At 35.1% G+C, this 12,310-nt stretch overlaps 1 protein-coding gene across 4 annotated transcripts in view; it reads right to left on the reverse strand.

Moving 5' to 3' along the window:
- LOC126905526 (pro-neuregulin-2, membrane-bound isoform) overlaps positions 1–8,331 on the reverse strand; it is a 25,117-nt gene extending 16,786 nt beyond the window's left edge. The window contains exons 1-2 of one of the 4 annotated variants that reach the window (XM_050685294.1): positions 5,783–6,045; positions 5,038–5,709 (exon numbers count right to left, since the gene is read on the reverse strand). In XM_050685294.1, the coding sequence (XP_050541251.1) occupies positions 5,038–5,617 (580 nt within the window). In that variant the 5' untranslated portion in view covers positions 5,618–5,709; positions 5,783–6,045. Of the gene's footprint in view, positions 1–5,037; positions 6,046–8,313 lie in introns of those variants that run through there. The other 3 variants (XR_007704016.1, XR_007704017.1, XM_050685295.1) reach the window with 3 other exon arrangements.
- Between the last annotated feature and the right edge of the window lie 3,979 nt (positions 8,332–12,310).

The raw sequence follows: 12,310 nt of genomic DNA on the forward strand, positions 1-12,310 counted from the left end.
GGACTACTTTCCCCCCCCCCCCGGTGGTGCTCTACACCCTAAATAGAAGTAATAATAAACACCGTGATTGCGGACTACCTTTAATCGTGTGTGGTCAGTTCGTGCCGAATTTGATTTCTTCATTTCCCTGCCCGGTCGCAACATCGTTGCGTATGTGTCTTTGTGTCTACTCGTCGAGCCGCCCACGAGGCCAAAAGGATTGAATGTCTATGTTTACCATATGGTTCCCCCCTCGGTTCCAGTTCAACACGCGAGACTGCCGCCGAAAGACAATCCCCCGCCGGCGGCATAGTTCAGTCAAAGTTCTTTTTACAAGCGGCTGAACATTGCCGTCCGAAATCCACTTCAATAATTGCCATTAAAATTTTCTTCTACAATTTTTTATAGCCCGTACCTAGTCCCCGTCATATTGACGGCGCGCACGCCATTTATTGGGATAAGTTCGGTCGATTCAGTAATTTAAATGTCAACAATACAAACACGCCCATGACCAGTGAGTTACGTGTTGGACGATCCCTTAAACATAGAAATATCCGAGTGTAATAATTACCACGTTATTAAGTCCAACGGTAACACAATCATGGTCGGATCGCGTGACTTTGACGACATATCAATGCACAAAGGACCGTGGGAAATATCAGCGTGCGACAGTTTGCGGTCGCCTATGTAGTACACATAAAGCTACTAGTTGTGTGATAATCGCTTTTGCACCGCCGTAAGTCGTCGTGTTGGGCGACCACGTGTCTAGAGAGAGAGAGAGAGATAAATGAAGAACAAAGGTATTCGGTTTCCAGGACGTGCGATGACACCAAGTCGACTGTAACTTTATTGTTTTTTCCCTTTTAAATAGATTATAAATCATTATTGTCGTCGATTCCATTAAGTCGCATGGGCTGCGCGAACGGGTTCACACGCCGCTCGAAAATCGTTTTTATTGATATTCAGTCAGTCTATTCGGCCGTGCAGCTGCTGCGGAGTTAAGTTTTTTATCGCTGCACTTGTCCTCGGTCTCACACTCACGATAACAATCGCGTCGGCGATCGTTTTCCTCGTCTAAAACCAATAAGACAACAACTTTTGAGGGTCGCCGAGTGTTCGTTTGCGTATAAAATTTAACGCGGTAAACCGTTTTTCCTCGTCCGTCTAATAATCACGAGAGACAATTATTATGCTTTTGGCGTACAGATGACGGAAAGAAAAAAAAAAACAATAAAATATTTCGAGACATTGTCATTTTATGTATGTGAGAGAAACAGCAAAAGATACAACTCCGGAAACGGGGACTCGTATGACAAAATAAAAAAAAATCATAGTCATTCTTCATACCTCGGTAACATTATACGATTCCGACGTGAAACGAAAGTGTAACGATAATTTATTACTACGTATATTTAAGAGACACCGGTAATTCATTACAAATTGTAATTGCTCGAACAAAAACATATCCAAACGGTTTGAATATTAACACTGTACGACGAATCGTTTAAACGACGCGTAGACGTTAAATCACATTTTCGACGGTTTACTCATTTTTTATGTTTACCTACGATTGTTTTATTAATCCGAACCGCTACACATGGAAAATAACGTGTTTGGATAGATGCTATATAATATCATTGTAACGCGATTATCGCTATTAGAACATACACTGACCTACAGTCTTCTGTGTATGTACCTAACCTATTAAACCGCGTTTTAATAGCTTGAACTTGTACTGCGCGTTCGTACGCGTTAAAAAACGGCATGCAGATGCGCACTACTCAGCCGTAAGTAACGACGAGGTGTAGTCAAATGAGACAATCGCCTGCTGATCCCTTTTTTTTAGCGGGCCGCAATTAGGAGGCCATCTCAAAGTTGACGGGACACGCGACCGTTTAACCCAATTGCCTGTTACTCTAATTACAATACGACTCCACCCGACTTATGTGCTGTGCGTGGGCATTGGCACAGTTTCTTTACCAGTCCAACGTTACGTTATTATTTAATCGTGTTAGATGTGCGCACGTTTTTTTACGTTTACAAGCCAAACAGATTTCAATGCGAACAATAACGTGACGTCACACCGAGTGTCCGGTTGTTATGTGCATTTGGGTCCGAGTGAATCACGCGCGGAGTCCTCCTCGTTAAATAACATCATATTGTTTAAACGGCAGTCAGTTTCGTGTGTAACTTTGTTATTTTTTTTATCTCGGACACGGCCACTAAGAGCACCGAAAAACCAACGTTTTCACAAATTTATCGACCGATGCGAATTTATCTCTGACAAAACATATGTTTTAGATTCAACGATTCCGACGCGGTGTGACACGACAAGGGGAAATGATTCGAACGCGCATTTTTTGTCTGTCGAGTGACGATGACCGGCGACCAATAAAACTTCATTTTTCAACTCGTCTTTGCTTTTATTACAATGTTTAAGAAGATGAGTGATGTTTGTTTTTTTGTCTCAACGATGACTTTTCGGTGGGAACCGCGGTAGATGCACACACACACATCGAGTTATAAAAAGACGGAAACGACCGAGCGTTTAATAACAATAAAAGCAGTTGCAGGTACCGAACATGTATATATTGATGTAAAAATAAAATACCTATGAAAATACATACGCTGTACCGCATAATAACCTAATGCAGCCGTCAAGAGTTAACCATGTAATTATATAATATACGAATTTTCCCATTGACCGTTCAGTCCCCAAGTCCTTTACATACTTTCAGCCCATTATAAAAGTATTAAATCACACACTTAAAGAACCCAACTGAATCACAGGCGCTGCGGTCTCGAAACTTATTCATCAATTAGTTGCAATTCGTCAATTAGACGCAGTTTTATTTAACAGTTACTCGAGTTACTATTTTTAACGCTGTACAAATGTATTAGTTGAATTTATTGCGTTGTTATTGTTTGTAAAAATAAACTTCTCGACGATTCGATTTTGAAAATTACTACAAATGTAAACAGATTATAGAACTACGCGGCATAAAAACTCAGTTGTGATCGAGCGAATCGACAAATAAACGCACTCAATAATGACTAGGGTGAATGGGATTTTAATTCACAAAGTTTTACGATCGTGCGGGGAGGAAGTAAAAAACGATTTATGATGTATTACAGCTGCGACGTGTGTGTGTGTAATATTCATTTCGAGTACCCACCACTGCCCTGCCCTCCGCCGATACTCGATTAAGTCTCTACAACTGTTTTGATCATTTGCAACTCATTGGACCTTATCAACCTTAACCCAAATCACGTTCATGCCAAAGAACGAGTGTGTCCAAAAACAGAGCGACCGCCTATACGATGCTACTGTTTTGCCAGGAAAATAAAAACCGTTGCATACAAATGGTAACTGCACTCGATTTCAGTAACGAGAGCGGTTGAACTATTTGATTTATTATATCCGACTTGTCGCCATCCCTCGAAAAATTAGGTTAAAATTAGAGAGTTTGTCGGTAGTACGCTGCCGGCCGTTTAACGGTTTCCGACTATTAAGCCGTCAAAAGTGCCTTTTTCGAAACTGTAATATTCTTAAAACGTGTACCGCCTTAATGCTTAGTTCCTCCGACGGTGCGCCTTTATTACTCGGTCCGTTCTCTCTAAATGATTCGACACGGACCGCATCGGTTCGATTAATCGGGTGAGAGGACACAAACGGACGAAAGTGTACGTGTAATTGGTCCGGCCACTCATTACTGCGAGCCGAACTCTAACGGACCAATGGACGATCCGGGGAAAGAGATCCGGGGGGAGGAGAAACGAATTGGACAAACGGTTTTGTGGATATCGACGGTGGCGGGCCAAAGGAAAAAAAACAGGCCGTCCGTAATACGCGGGGGAAAGTCAATTGTAAAAAACGGCCCGTGCTTTGAATTCTGATTAGTTTGGTAATTGTGTTGTTTTTGCGTTGTAATTTTAAAGTAAAATACTCACGAGCCGCGTCTCCTGCCCAATACCGACAGCCGCGACCCCACACGATGAGTCGGTGTGCGCGATACCTGTAACCGCCAGCGATAGACGGTCCGAGGCACTTTGTGTGTTGGATTTCGAAAAATAAAAAACTCGCGTCTTGCAACCGAAGTAAAAAAAATAACAGTTTTCGTTGTGGACAATAAGCCGAGCTTAGTATTCGGATTACATATTTTATTTTTAGACCGGCCGGTTGCAACTGCTATATCCGATTTTGACGGCGGCGCCAGACAGATTATTGCGGACGACGGCCGTTGTAAAAGTCCTAATGATTTATTTTAAACGCCAATTCGTCCGTTTTTCCATTGAGCTTTTTTTTGTCGGACCAAACACACTGCGTTAGAGAAACTCATACACGTCTAGTGGCTGATATAGTAGACAATAATCGCATGTGTGTTCACAACAATCTGAGAAACGAACGCAGTAATTGACTTTCACGTGATCACGACGACCACACGGATTGCATCACGCTGACAATTTATCCGCCGGACTGAGTTTAAAACGGACCGAAAAAAATACATTTAAGCTAAACTCAACCGTGACTGGCTATTAGGTAGAAAAAAAAAAAAAATTATGGCCATAATGGTGTTTTTAAAAAACCCAAAGACGCTGATAACCGTGAACCGGAGCGTTCGATCGCATTCAGATATAATTTCTAGACGAATACGGCGCTGCAGTTTTTAACGGTTTTCTTTGAATAATAAAAATTTCACTGCCGAACGAATTCATCTAATGTATAAAAAATGTTTATTTTGTTTGTACAGACTTTCGAAAGTTTCGACACGATTGCATACGGCTTCTAACCTTTGAAGCATTTTCAAAAGACCTACTAGATTTCTAGATGAAAACTTTCGTCGAGGGCATAAATTCATACGATGCCATAAGAACACCTACTGACTCATATCGTGAGACCATCCGAAAATAGACGTTGGCAGAGTTCCATTGGGACGTTTTCAGTGCCGCCCTGTTCCGCCACCGCGAGTGCCGGCCAACGGGACCGCGGGCGAGGGAAGGGCGAAAGAGGGTCGCGCTTATAGTGAATTCTTAAATTATGAATGAAGGTTTACTTACTGCAATTTCTGCACAACACCTGCCGGACGGCCTGAATATTCTTAGGCGTGCGGAGCACGGGTTCGCCGAGTACGGACAAATTGTGCGGTCCTACGCCGGCCACGAACACCAGGTACTTTGCACCCCGTTTGATGTTGGCCTCGACAGTTTGTCCGCCGGCGGCGGGCGCGAATCGCTGGACGCATTGCGACGACCCGGCAATGCCGGCCGTAGTGCCGGTGGGACGCCGTCTCCGTGGATCACTGCTGCCGTAGTCTCGTTTTTCCCGAAAGTAGAGCCGCACTGGACTCCCAACTCGAAGACCCTCGTAGGTGACCGCTTGCATAGCGTCCTTGTGCACCCGTTGCACTACAAACGTGACGCCGTACGTGCCGGCTCCGGGCCGTATGGGACTCCTCGATCGCACCTTGCCCTCGAATACCACATCAGACGCGTACGTTCGAGCCGAAACGTCGTTGGTCTCGTCGCCCAGATGGGCGCAGGGTGCCATCCGGGTAGTCAACTCCGTCGCGCCTACAGCCAAACACCACACGGCCAGCGCCACCAACACTGTCCAACACACGCAAACACCATCCGACATGTCACCAACGGTACCGCGGATTATACAAATCCGTCATAATACTTGGTATGTCAACGAGCGGTAATGTAATATTGTACGGCCGGAAGAAAAAACTGACATAAAACAAAAACCGTAAAAAAAAAATACAATAATAATAAAAGTGGAAAAAAAAAAATTTCTCGTTACTATTTGATGGAAATATTTCATAGAAATAATGTCGTTAGGTGGTGTCCATCGTGACTGCGTTACGTGTAACATGTATCGTCGTCACAATAATAGGGCAATTTTTCTAACGACCAAACTCACGAAATTCACAACGTTTTTGCAAAACACTCGTCGACGGGCTTGAAATCGACTGAAGCACAAGACGACGGGCGCGCACGTGGGGTAAGTCGGCCGAGCACCGGAGCACTCATACGCCCCGATTACGAGTAGCACACTGTGAGAGGTCGCGCGCCACCGCTGCCGACGGCACGCAGCCGCCCGCCGCCCGCCGCTCATTGGTCAGTGCCATCTGACGGACGACAACCGCCTGCCACAGCTGCCCGATAGTCGTTAACAATAATTTATTTGATAATCGAACAAATTGTAACGTATTACTTGTATTTTTAGACTCTCATACATAGGCACTTATTTTATTATTAATTCTAACGGTTATAAATTTGTAAAATTTTAATGCGAATTTTTCGAAAACGTCGACACATCAATCGTGCATATAGGAGGGTTGATAAAAAACATGTTTTTTTCATATATTTTAAACGTTTTAAAATAAATAAAAACGTACTAATTATGTTTAAAAAAAATAAGTGTTTCTTTATTTGCAAAACACGTTCCAAACGTTATCTGATCCTTTTTGAGGATAATTTCGACAAAAATGTTTTCTTCACTTCACTAGGGCTTCAGTGACCTTTAAAGTATCTAATATCATGTTTTTTTAATATTCGAAAGGACGACTCGGCAATCAGAATTTGCGACAGGATCTCTATTTATCAATCAGCTTGATTTTGAATTAAATAATCCGTTAATATAATGTGCTATTTACTCGTAAAAACAATCAATGTTGTGAAATAATAGTTAGGGGTCTAATAATTTATGTAGAAAACCTGACCCTACATGATAAAATCTACTTTTTCTTTAATCGGTACCATCAAATGGGCCAACTCGGGGCAGTGAAATATTTTCTAGATATCATCACTTAATTATTGTGAATAAATATTTTATGTTTTTTAACAATATTTGTAACATATTTTACTAATGCTGTAGATTTAGATTACTAAAATAGTAATAGAAACTCCCAGTGGTCCATTTAATCGTACCTATAATTTAAGTAAAATTAAAACTATATTAAATTTATTATTAATTTAAAAAACTAAAAAATATTAAAAATATTTATAAAGCCACAAAAATTGTTTGTGGCTTTGAGTTTAATATTTTTAATATTTTTTAGTTTTTTAAATTAATAATATTTTTAATATATTTTTAATTTTACTTAATTAATTAGCCACAAGTGATCAATTTTTATTATACGTACCTATAATTGTTTATATTTTTATTATATTATATTTTTTAATGTAATTCTGAATTTGTAATGTTATACATTTATTATTTGCTTTGTTAAAGAAAACGTTTTTGAAAAATGCTATTTTTGTAAATTATTTTGTGCAACTAAAATTCAACCAAATTTTAATTTTTTAATAAAATCTAAAATTATTTGTGAATACAAATACAATGTTCAATGATTAATTCCCATATTTGCAATACAAGAAAATTATTTAATTAGAATCACATTTCGGTAAAATATACTTAATTGAGTTACTTTAAACAATCATTTTTACATACTATTTAAATCCATTGTTTTTAATGATTAAAAGTCACGTTTATGATTAATAATAAAAATGTTGAAAACGACATTTTTTTAACATACCACCAACCCAGTTTAATATTGTATATCTCTTTCCAGCGTTCCGAAAAAACAAAATATAGTGTGTACGTTGTGATTAACTACCTCGATTTTTTGTTTAGTATCTATCGGCTATCAATAATTCAAATTATGTTAGCCCTCATAAAAGTTTATCGTTTCCAACCGCTGCGGTTGCAGTAAAATTATAATGCATTTTTTTTTTTATTTTATTTATTTTTGTAGCATTTCAACAATAACAGTTTGCAGCTTTCATTGCAACCGGTTCGTCGCGTTATTTTACGTCAATCGTTTCGTTTTTGAGGACAAGGGAAAGGTGAAAATACCTAATGCAGTTGTTATATCCCGTGAATATGTGCAAATTATATGATTGTGTTCACAAAAAAAAATAAATGAATGAAACCTGCAAACTGTGTTGCAAATCTAAAACGATCGCAGTAATGACGTAATTCGTGTCGTTTGTCTACTTAAATAGTAAATTATTTCCAAAACAAACTATTGACCAGAAAACGCAATAAAAATAAACTCATTTAAAATTCAATAACTGTGTCGATTGTTAATTGTTCAGCATTTGCAACGGATAAAGGAGAGTCCGGCGGACTCTCCTTTAAAAACTTTTAAATCCTCTAAAATCTTAGAGTTTTTACATACAACTCCATTGTCTTATGATAATAAAAAGTGTTAAGACCATGAGTAAGTTGGGCATGAGTGGATTATTAAAAATTATGAGACACGAGCCACTATGCGGTTGTCCGCTGTATGTGAGTTAATATTATTGCCATAAACATTAATAACTTACGGTCGACTGGTATGCGGGCAGTTTTAGAGAAAATTTCCTACAGCTAGACTTTAAATAAAGATGTTGACTACTTACCGGTTTTACATTATCGTTGTGGAAGGCACAGTTTAAAACACTGATAAGCTCTAGCTCATAAATCATCGGCAGAGAAGATACTAAAAACCGTGAAAACCCCCATTTGTATACATCAACAAAATAATTATTATTGTTATAAAAAAAAAAGTACATGATTTAAAATAGGATAACCACTCGACCTTGTAATTATTAACTTCAAGGTGACTTGTTTTAGAAAACTCTTTGCTGCGATGACTGATCAGCACTCCTCTCCGTGTTTATCTTCATCAATCCATTGTTGACGAAAATTTAATAAAACACCGTAGAAAAACGATATTTTTCTAGTACTAAGTTGATTTTAACACGAAAAAAAGGATTGTTAAATAAAAACCTATCATTATTATTGTCAGTTTCGCATAATATTTATGTATTTAACAAAAGCGGATATATTTTAATTGTTAAACAGTTAATTCATTCACAATAACATAAACACAGGTATTGGATAATTATGTCGACCAAAACAATACTCGGCAATTGATTTTAATAAATTTAAATTCAAGGTGTGCTTACATGAATGGAGAATAAGAATATGTTTTCCTTATTTTTTGTCCGTTCCTTCGCAGATTTAAATACTGAAAAGTAAATGATTTTTGTTTAAATTCGGTAAAAAACGAAAAGTTCACTGGCGTAATTATGATGTGGATACGAGAGTCATATTGCTCTTATCACAAAAGTGATTAGGGAAATATGGCGAAGATACAATTTTTTTTCGTTTGGAGATTGAAATACAACATTTTCCTTTATTATACTCCCAAAACAAAACTCCTATTACGCTTCTTGAAAAGTGTTATTATTTTTTTAATAATGAAAATTCATCAGAATAATTTTAAAGCGAAATTTATAGAAAATAAATAAGTGAGCATGAGATTATAACAAAAAAATATTAAAGCCTTTATTTAGTAAAATAAGGCTTTTTGTCATTATAATTCTTCATACTGTCCAAAATTACCGAGAGAGTAGATTTTCTGTAGTATTATTTGAATCAAACAGAATAATATAAAGATATTTCTAGTGTGACGTGATTCGACCAGTGCAATGAATAACATATTGGGTTGGCATAATTAAATCTGTAGAAAAGATTTGTCCTGGTGAAAGATTTCAATAGACTTGGCGGTAGTCAATATAATTATTATTTAAAAAAAAATCAGTCGATACAAGTCTGAGGGATTTATTTTTGACGTCGTTAAATTTGTCTACACCCGAGCGGATTTTGCGTGGACCGGTACAACTCAAAAGTATTAATAATAGTGAAAACAATATGAACAGACATTTGCCAAACGGTTGGCTTTTGTCGGTCGTGGGTGGTTATGTAGTAATCGTTAAAATAATCGAGAAAAGCCTCGATAAATTTATACTCCCACATGCTTGTTAATAAATAATTATTGTGTTAAGGTTCGTCCAGCGTTTTTAATTATTCTAATAGGTAATGTCTTCATTCGTATTTTAAATAAACAATTTTTATTAAAATTGTATATTAAACACAATGACCTCGATCTCGGTCAATTAACGGTATTTCACTCAACACCTCATAAGTAATAATAGTACTTACATCATTTAAGCATAAAACATAAAATTTATTATAAATTCAATTTAAATAAATCATTTTTTTAAGCCTTATAAAATAATTTTAACGGCGGCTGAATGAGTCGATACAATTTTTTAAAGAGTCATTTATGATTTCTAAGATCATTTGCGAATCCGAGGGGGGGGGGTTGTGCAATCTCTATAAAAGTTGTTTTTAACCATTAAATTAATAATATAAATATAAAAATTAATCAGATATAGCATTCAAAAAAGTTATAAAGTAATATAATATAATATAATATAATATTTTTATAAATTGTATAAAAATAAAATTAAAAATCACTCAAAATTAAAAACAACTTAATTTGTTATATTTGTTTTAACCCTCTCCAAAATAAAATTCTGGATACGCCATTGCCTAAAATATTTTTAATCATTTTGACACGTGTTTTTATGCCTAATTAAATGTCAGAGGCTTGTTAGTATTTAATTAGGCGCAGAATCGTCTAACTTAAAGCTTTTAAAACGATGGGAATAAAGTTAGCAATTGTATCCATTTTTATAATCCTTTGAATCTTTTAAGTTATCATTGTTAAGAGTTTCAAAGCACCAGTGACTAATACTATTTAAAATATATATTACACTAGTGTTGAAATGATATAAATATTTTTAGAATTTATAGTATCTTGATTGTTTAAAAATAGTTTGAGAAATGAGCTATAATATCATGTTAAGTTTACAATAAAAATTATACAATCAAAGTTTAGACATTCAATCGTTTAGAGTTCGATAAACAATTTAGCTTTACAATTATACCAAAATAATTATTAGACTACCTTTTTTTAATTTAAACATTGAGACATTAGTCTATATAGATATTTTGGCTACCACCAGTTTTGGCATGTTTTCATAGTTTCGCAGTATATTTACCTCATTACTAAATAAGAAAGTTTTGTTAATATATTGACAAATTTTTAATCAATGAAATCTATGCGATTTTACTAATATTTTTCGAAGGGGCTGAACTCTTTTTTTTTTTTTGATACTCATAGATTTCTATTCATAGATATCTATACAATTTTTGCCGGGTCCCACTAAACTTTGTGCTGGTACTAATCAAAATTGTTAGAAGTTATACTTACTTTAACCATTGCCAATAATATATTGCAGGGGCGTAGCCAGGATTTTGTTTCGAACTGATAATTTTATTAAAAATAAATCATCACTCATAAGTTCAGCATTTAGATCTCAAAGTCTCAGTTTCTGGTTAAGTAACGGAAATTAAAATAGTACGTCTATTTAGATTACTACTCTACTAGTTTTATGCGAAATGAAATTATTCAATTAAAACAAAAAGTAGATTCAGTCAATAACTGATTGGAGTCATTAAAATTATTTTTTCTAGGGTGCGATCTTTCTAGTGGGTAATTTTATTTTTGGGTCATATTACCGATTATACCAGTTTTTTAGCAAAATAAAGGTCATCAACATATTTTTTCAAATTTCATGTAGCTCGAAGGAAATTTAATTGAAACAAATAAAAAATATTTGTTTTCTATAAAATAATATTAATAAAAAAAGGAACTTAAATATTTAGCTTTAATTAAAATTAAATGATTTAATAAAAAATATTGTAAAGTTATGAAAAACCATTAATTTCATGCATAACATAAACTTATTAATTATTATAGAAAAAAAAAGTATTATATTAATATAAACAAGTAAAAAAAATAAACATATAGCTAATAAAATATAAAAATTAAAAAATATCCACGATTTTCATCTTAGAAACGACATTTACAGCTTTTGATAATCAATATTATTGACATGTTTTCAAACTGCATTATTTAATTCGCCTAAATTTTTTAATTATCAAAAATATTGTTGTTTATAAATTTAATTTTTAATTTTAATAAATATTAATTTAAGTTTTGATTTAGTTTAATTCATCTCCCATTTTTTTTAGTTTATTAATTATGTAATTAAAAATTCCATGGCATAGTGTGAAGCAACAACTAAGAATTTTTATTTTTGTCTTTAAGACAAGCAATACCTCCTTTTAATTTATTATTCAACATTATTTCATATTGCTTTTATATTTATGTTTTTTTAATATTATTTTTACATAAGTTAAGTAATTTATTATCATTTGAACTTTTTTTTAACAATTAATTTATTACTCGTCTAAGTTTAATAATATTTCATTTTAATTATTAAATACTTTGATTAATGTAGAAGTATATTAGCGAAAATAACATAGACTTATTAACATGTCTTATTAATATGATATGGATAATCCTAAAGTGGTCAAATCTGGACTTGTACAGATACAACAGGTTCAGCTGCTCTTTCTGGAAAC

This window comes from Daktulosphaira vitifoliae, unplaced genomic scaffold (genome assembly GCF_025091365.1).
Source record: "Daktulosphaira vitifoliae isolate Bord-2020 unplaced genomic scaffold, ASM2509136v1 Scaffold_4, whole genome shotgun sequence".
Lineage (NCBI taxonomy): Eukaryota > Metazoa > Arthropoda > Insecta > Hemiptera > Phylloxeridae > Daktulosphaira > Daktulosphaira vitifoliae.